The 8,230-nt window shown below is 35.5% G+C and overlaps 1 protein-coding gene across 11 annotated transcripts in view; it reads left to right on the top strand.

Moving 5' to 3' along the window:
* Positions 1 to 8,230, top strand: part of LOC118735420 (sodium/hydrogen exchanger 6) — a 145,506-nt gene that overhangs the window by 114,643 nt on the left and 22,633 nt on the right. For all 11 annotated transcript variants that reach the window (XM_036465146.1, XM_036465148.1, XM_036465152.1 and 8 more), the window contains 8 exons: positions 3,368 to 3,492; positions 3,560 to 3,754; positions 3,828 to 4,117; positions 4,200 to 4,341; positions 4,468 to 4,776; positions 4,871 to 4,982; positions 5,063 to 5,216; positions 5,281 to 5,332. In XM_036465146.1, coding sequence (XP_036321039.1) covers positions 3,368 to 3,492; positions 3,560 to 3,754; positions 3,828 to 4,117; positions 4,200 to 4,341; positions 4,468 to 4,776; positions 4,871 to 4,982; positions 5,063 to 5,216; positions 5,281 to 5,332 — 1,379 coding nt within the window. The remainder of the gene's footprint in view (positions 1 to 3,367; positions 3,493 to 3,559; positions 3,755 to 3,827; positions 4,118 to 4,199; positions 4,342 to 4,467; positions 4,777 to 4,870; positions 4,983 to 5,062; positions 5,217 to 5,280; positions 5,333 to 8,230) is intronic.

The following is an 8,230-nucleotide window of genomic DNA, read 5'->3' on the forward strand; positions in this document are numbered from 1 at the left end:
ACTAGTATTTTTTGTTCATTATTATTTTCAACTTATATTAAGAATTATTTTTTTACTTTTTAGTTTGATATGCTTTAAAAGCGTGTTTTTTAGTTTTTTAAACTATATTTATTTTTAAATTTTTTGTTTGATATGCTTTAAAAGCGTGTTTTTTTTAGTTTTTTTTAAACTATATTTATTTTGCTAGAGCATTGACTTCAGCGCCCTTTTTTTTTAGAAGATACTCGATCATCCTTTTTCCGTGATTACTATTACTAACGACAGCGAGGTGCAGCAACGAGTAGTCTTCTAAGTCATTAATAGTACAAGTTATATTAACAGTGGCACCCCGATTTAGAAGATATTCAAAGATTTCTATTTTGCCAATATAACCAGCGAGACTCAGCGGTATAACATTTAAATTATTTTTCACAATCGGCTCCGCGATTGAATAATGCTCGTACAGCATCGAAATGATTATTTTCTACTGCTAAATGAAGTGGCGTATTGCCAAATTCATCTTTGCAATTAATATCAGTACCGCGGTGAAGCAGTGGAAGATAGCGTTACATCATTTATTTTCAGCCATAGACGGGATTCGAAATCATGTCTGGTAAGTTCGTTGTCTCGCGCCTACCACTTGCGCCTTAGCCCGCTTGGCCAACTGTGCAACTGATAGGGATAGAATCTATTAACTCTAATAAGCCGAGTGCTCGAGTCGGAAAGTAAGTAGACGGTACGCATGCGCAGACAGCGTAGTTGTCTCACTTGCTCTCACACAGAGGCTGTGTGTGGAAATTATTTAATCCTGGCGATCCTAATCAGGATAATGAGATACAATTATGAAATTATTATATTGTCGCTGATTCTTGATAAGTGTACAAAGTTTGAATTAAATCTGTCCGTTTAAAGTGGGTCAAAATCGAGTCCAAAGGAGTCGGTTACAAACATACATACATACAAACATACAGGTGAAGCTAATAAAAGGGTGTTAAAAATATGGTTCATTATGCTCTAAAAACAATCTGTGTGAAAGATGACAACTTTTCGTTAATATCATGGGCTCGCCGAAGTCCATCAAAGTTCAAGTGCTAAAAAAAAAATTTCTTAGCTTACTTCGATTCTATACAAAAAAAGGTCCATATACCAAATTATGTAGGAATAATACTTTCGAGGGTACTTGCAATTTTAGAAAAAAAAAATTTATGTATTTATTAATTTTTATTTTTTAAGCCATTAACTTTGATGGACTTAGGCGAGCCTAAGATATTGACCAAAAATTGTCATCTTTCACACATATTGTTTTTAGAGCATATCGAACCATATTGTTGCTATAACCAATCAAAATTCTAAAAAAAACGTATTTTCGGCCCACGCTAATACATAGGTACATTCAGAAAAATCCTAGCCAATCATTTTAAACTTTTTTTTTGCCACTCTAAAGTACATACATACATATGTACCACCTGTCTAGAATGTGGTAACCGGGTAGTACTCGGAGACTTCAATGTACAGCACGAACCCTGGCTTTCTAATCTGGGCAGCCACAAACTGAGCATCAGACACCCTGCACATACCACTCAGCATAGGTTAGGATCCGACAGGCTAATTTAAGGGGCTCTCGCATTGAGTAACACAAAATAAATTATTTAGAACCATGGGCGTATACATGGCGGGCGCGAGAGCTGTAGCCTCAGTATTTTCATTCGCTGCACTTTGCCATTATCGTTGGCTCATTACATTATTATTATCATTATTACAGCTCATCGTTCCATCGTCGTCTGTATTCACAATCGGCAACGCAAAAAGGCCCGCAAATGTTTCGCCAGAAACTTTCTCCCGAAAGCTAAGCCGCCGCATCAGATGTATTCATTGTCCATCTCTTTTTAACTTCCTAGCACATAACCATATAAGTTGTTTATACCTAGGCAAAAACCGCATTAACAAAATACCGTAGCGCACTCGATGAAACCATATTCAAAAAAAAAAAATAAAATCTTTTGGTTTATGAGCATATAACAAATAAAAGAACACAGGCAATGCGTTGTTAATTACTCTGTACAGATTTTAGAATCAGCAATGAATATAGCTGAACCACTGAATATTATTTACGTCTCCCTCGTATAGTTGTTCGACGAAAACGTAGAGCAAACCGCCCAGCCGCACCGCGGAGAGAATACTTTCCACGTTCTCTTCTTTATATCCCATACCTAGATTCCTTGATAACATCATTGAGAATAAGATTCAAAGAAGCAAACTAGCCAGCGTTTAATTTATCGCTATTATTGAGCTCTGAACACATCGAAAACGACATCACCGCACGACACGACATCAAGGTTTTATCTACATAATCTAAACGCCTTGTCGATGGCGACATGAATTTTTTTAACGCGGCAGCGACATCAAGAATTTGTATGAGTTTGGCCTAAAAAAAGAGGAACCTTATCTGTCGCTGGAAAAGTAGAAATAGATCTAATCTGGCCACAACCACAGTCGTAGCGTAGCTCTGTCGCCGCCAAAATAATTATCTACATAAGAGTACGTGTTAAAATAATTTAAAAGCTGTGGTCCGTAGCCCGTCGTTTCCAATGTATTTTGAATACGCGGTTGGCGAGCTTTTACAGACAAAACGGGTTGCAAGCGGAAGTATAGCAATGGCGTCCATTGTGACAAGAAAAACAGAACACATATGTATGTAAACTTGATAGACTTGTATGTATATAAACAGAAAAAAACAAAGAAAAATCAATAAAATTAAAATTCAATTAAAAACATTTTCTCCACCTACATAAACTCCTGCAAACCCCTCCGTTATTGTAGCGTATACTCGACTGTACTGGGAAGAGTAACTCCCGAAGGAGGCCCGGTGGTAAGGAAACTTCCTATGAATATAGCTGGTTGTCCGCTGCATCATCACAAGGGGCCTGAATATGAACCTAGGCTCTTTCACTTATCCAAACAGAAAAATATTAAAACTTCGCTTTCCCGAAATCTGAATACCTAAAACACACTTTCCCTGAATAAGTACATCCTTGAAGATTTATATATTCATCATATCGATGAAAAAGTCGATGCATTCGGGCCATCGAGACCATTTATAAACTTGCGAGGAACTTTCAAAAACAACTTAAAACCCTTTTTGCAATCTTGGAACATTTTCAATGTATTTTCGTTTGAGATAGGGCATTTGAACAGAATTCTGAGATAGGGCGTTCTACAACCAAATTCTGAAATAGGGCGTTCTTCAATCAAATTCTGAAGTAGGGCTTTCTTGAAAAGTTTTCTGAGGTAGGGCGTTTTCGAACTGGCTGCCGAGATAGGTCGATCTTCCACACAGCCATCGATATATAGTACGCATAAAACTAAATGCTCTTCTTTCTCATTGTAGGACTGATTGTTGGCGCGGTTATACGCTATGCCGGCACTTCAACACCGCTTGTGCACTTGGAAGTTGAACCTACTGGTGATCCAAAGTTTAATCAAACCTTGCCACCCGATACATTATGGATGAAGGTATGCAAGCTGTTATATAGAAACAAGTAACGAATTATTTTCATCTTTACACATTTTTGCATTCTAGTTTCCTGGTAAATTGACACCAAATACCACCGACAATGAGCCAATACAGAACAAAACATATGCATATGTTTTTCGTGGTCAAGTCTACGCTGTTGATGAGAATGAAATCGATTTGAAAGCCACTTTTGACCCAGAAATTTTCTTCAACATAATACTACCGCCAATAATATTTCATGCAGGCTATAGTCTTAAAAAGGTGCGTTAAACTAAAGATGGAATGATTTTTTTTTTGCAAACATTAAAAAGATTATTTTTTCTTGCCATTTTAGAAATACTTTTTCCGCAATTTAGGCGCTATTTTGATGTTCGCCATTTTGGGCACAACATTGTCATCGTTCCTAATCGGCGCTATTATGTACGGCTGTGTGAAACTAATGCCAGAATATTTGAGTAGTAGTTTCACATTCCTGGACACGCTGTATTTTGGAGCGTTGATATCGCCAACAGATCCACTTACAATATTAGCTATATTCCACGATTTGCATGTGGACGTAAATTTATATGCGCTGGTGTTTGGTGAATCTGTACTTAATGATGCAGTGGCCATTGTGCTCAGCGGGTAATTAACCTATAATTAAATATGATAAATTTTCATTGGTAATCAAATCTATTTAATAAATATTTTACATATTTTTTTATAGCGCTATACAAAACTATGGCGAACATTACTCTAGCACAGGTGGTTTCGAAACAAATGCCTTCTTCAAAGCGCTTAGCGATTTCTTCTGCATATTCATGTTGTCGCTGTTGATTGGCGCCACAATGGGCTGTTTTACGGCATTGATATCCTTTTTTAAATAAAAATACTAGAGTTATTTCTTAGTTTATTTTTTTTTTATTTTTTTTACTTTTATTTTGTACTTTAATATATAAACCTACACAGACATAATTCCTTAACTGCCAGTGCACTTGACCAAGTTTACCCGGGTACGTGAATTCCCGCTACTGGAATCAGCTCTTTTCGTTCTCATGTCGTATAGTACTTTCCTGATTGCGGAAGCTTCTGAACTAACTGGCGTTGTGGCTGTGCTATTTTGCGGTATTTGTCAAGCGCATTATACATACAACAATCTGTCGGAGGATTCACGCACGCGCACAAAGGAAATATTTGAATTACTCAATTTCTTGGCAGAGAATTTCATATTTTCATACATTGGCGTTTCGATGTTTACCTTTCCCAAACATCATTTTGATGCTGTTTTCATAATAACCGGTTTTGTAAGTGGCACAAATACTTAGAAGTTAAAAAAAAAAACATAACTTAATTACTTTGAACTTTAAAATTCTCAAAATTTTCTCTGCAACTTTGTAGGTCACCGCTGCCATTGGACGCGCAGTAAATATTTATCCGCTTTCATGGCTATTAAATTTGAATCGTAAACCGAAAATTTCTTCAAATTTTCAACACATGCTGTTCTTTGCAGGTATGAATGACACACATTGATCTAAACATTGGAATATGTATAAGTATGTTTTTGAACATTATATGCTCTTTCTTATACAGGTATGCGCGGCGCTATGTCCTTTGCTTTGGCTATACGTAATACACTTTCTGAGGCACGTCAAACGATGTTGACTACAACCTCGTTAATTGTGATCTTTACAGTCGTCATACAGGGCGGCGCATCCAATTTTTTGCTAAATTGGCTTAAAATACCGTGAGTTTAAACTATTTAAATACGAAATGTGTGCTCAAATGCAAAATCGTTTTCTTTTTTTTAGCGTTGGTGTCGATGAAGAGACTGAACAACTAAATAATTATCGAGTACGAAGTGTGAGTATTGCGTTTTATATTTTTATCTTATTTTGTAATTCAATAATTGGCTTGGGGTTTCATTTTATTTTTGATTTGTCTAGCATAAATGATTGTATGTAAATGAATTGCAGCTGTTTGCTTTAATGCGCCTGTGAATTTGTAATTTTTATTAAATAATTTATTATTTGAAATTATTGCTAATGTTGCAGGCGATAAGAGTTTACACTTAAAATCAAATCAAACATGAATTGAAGATACATAAATTATGTATATGGGCCGCAGTTTGTACATACTTGCTGAAGATTCATAAATAAGCATGTGGTGCCAAAAAATCGTATGGTAAAATGTTTAAAATCAAGCAACGTATTTTTTTCACCTTGAATTTTTAGCATGCAAATTAAACGAATTTAACTTATCAAAAAATTGCAAAATACAACTATAGGCAGAGAGAAAGTTTAATATAAAAGCATGGAGTGTAAGTTATAAATCATTTAGGCTATAAAATGTCAAATTAGTTCCTCTGAATCCTCAAATCACCTGAGCTCGACGGCATTCTACCAGTCGAACTGAACACCATTATGTCAACGTTAAGAGAAATTATTAGATCGGTTTTTAGACTCAACTAGTGAAATGGGCGCAGGTTAATGTTAAAAGGTGTAAAAGCATCTGAAATAAAATAATCGGTCAACCCGGACTTTTACTTTTTCATACCAGTAATAACTGTTAAACTTGGCCAAATGTTTTTTAAATCCGAAATAAAAATTCTTTCCTAATAATAAACCAACCGCTTATCTAAATCAAACAAAAGAAAGAGGACTGAAATAGCTTTCAAACAGAAATATCTAAATGAAGGTTTATATATATTTTTTATTTCTATATATGTGACCTGGTCTACGAAAAGGGAGCTTACGTGCGAAAACTAGTTTTCTGTGAAAAAGCTGTTAAAAGTAAGCAACTCGTTTCGTCAGTTTCTCATTATCTCGTTAATTGTTCTCCGCGCCGGACGTCCAGTAAGTGTTGTTGTTGGTCCAGTAAGTGTTGTTGTTGGTCCAGTAAGTGTTGTTGTTGGTCGGAATATTATTATAGTTCATCGTGTAAGTTGCTAGTGTGGAACATTTAAAAAAGTAACACTGAAGAAGTGACGTTTACTGTCCATCTTCCTCAGGATCAACACGTAAAAAGATCTCAAGGAAAACGACAACAAAGAAAAATACATAAACTACTCAGCATTATTATTTTTGGCCCATAATACGTTTTTCTAGTGTATAATCATGTCTTTATAGCTTATAATTCAATGTATTTTGTTCATTACCAATAAATTATATTTTGTCGTATTTTTACTCTCCTTTCTCTACATTTTTAGTACACTTCTAAGCAAGTTAAGATTTTCTGCTTTTCACCACGTGAAAAAGCATCTCATCTTCCATCCGAATCAACCAAAAAGTGAAAATTGATTTTTTGACACCTAAGCCCCCTTTCCGTAGACCAGGTCACATATAATACGCGAAGCAATTTTTTGTCCAGGTCATCAGATCTGCACCGTTCGTTCGATTTTCAAAAATGAAGTGTCAAATTAAAGGGATTGGCTTGTTGATGTACGATACGGTTTTATTTTTTCTGAAAGAGTTGCCCCTTGTTAAAAAATTGAATTCAAATTATTTAATAATCCATGTCGTTTTGACCTTTTCTTCGATTTTGAAAAATGAGGTGTAAGATTAAAGGGCTTGGGCTGCAGATGTTCCGAGAGGTTTTACTTTTTCGAAAATAGTTGCTGCCTTTTCAAAAGTAAAAACTATTCAAATTATTTAAAAAGTTAAACGAGTGGTTTCAATACGGGTATCCACTAAAATTGTTTAAAAATGCTATATTTCTAGGGTTGCCACCTGTTTCAAAAACTCGAATTCAATTTGAACTAAGGCAATTAAAATATTTACGGTGACAGACGTGAGAACGTAGTAGTTGAAAACATTTTGAAGAGCGTCGCAACCTTTTTAAAAGACGAATTTTGTTAACTTATACGCAAATTATATTTAGTATTAAAATATGGATAAGAAACGAGACATTTTCAAGGAATCTTTGGTTTGAACTTGGGAATCTTTGAAGAAAATTTTATTCACATTATTTAATTAGTTAAATGAATTAATAAAAGATTGGTATGTATTCAAGAGAGTTGCCGCGTGTTTAGAAAGTCAAATTCAATTTATTTCATCAGTAAAAAAATATTTAAAAAATTTTTAGATTGAAAATATCTTTAAAGAGGGTATAAATGCAGAATTAAAGTGGCATACATTTTTTCGTCGCCTTTCAATGCCAGATGAAGAGTTTCAAAAAACTAAAAAAAGACTGTGTACTCCTGCAGGTGAGCGATTGGCAAAAAGTTTTAGTCTGGAACACGAGATCGTTGCAGGTATCTACAATCGACTACCCACTTCCAAACCGCACTTCTTCGTATTTGGCACTACAACCGTTTGCTGTTTTGCGCCGAGTCCAAAAAACTTCGCCAGTTGCTTATCTCTTTTGCGGATTTGGCAAGATATCCCTATTCTCGCTGACCATACTGCCGACTTCAAAAGTAGTTGCTACTTGTCACCATTCTCTCAGCGAGATGGCTGAGATATTTCTCATTTGTCTCCCGCATTTTTAATAAAAACTTCATGAGAATTGCAAATAAGTATAAGAAGTAGCATATAACCAACTTTTCAATTTGTGAGAGCTCTTTGGCTAACCATGAATGCTCACGTGCACAAACTCCCACATTCGCTGCAAAAGATTGTAGGTTTTTACACCTGCGGTAGCCACTGAGATATCCATAGCCGACCGCTTTTGCCTAGCTTGTCGACAATTTCGTGGCTTTTCAGCTAAAGTCGTAACTCTTTCTGCATTGTAGTACTTATGGAGCTAATTGCCTCAATCGCT

This window comes from Rhagoletis pomonella, unplaced genomic scaffold (assembly GCF_013731165.1).
Source record: "Rhagoletis pomonella isolate Grant_MI unplaced genomic scaffold, Rhpom_1.0 Rhpom_scaffold_00003, whole genome shotgun sequence".
NCBI classification, from domain to species: Eukaryota; Metazoa; Arthropoda; class Insecta; order Diptera; family Tephritidae; genus Rhagoletis; species Rhagoletis pomonella.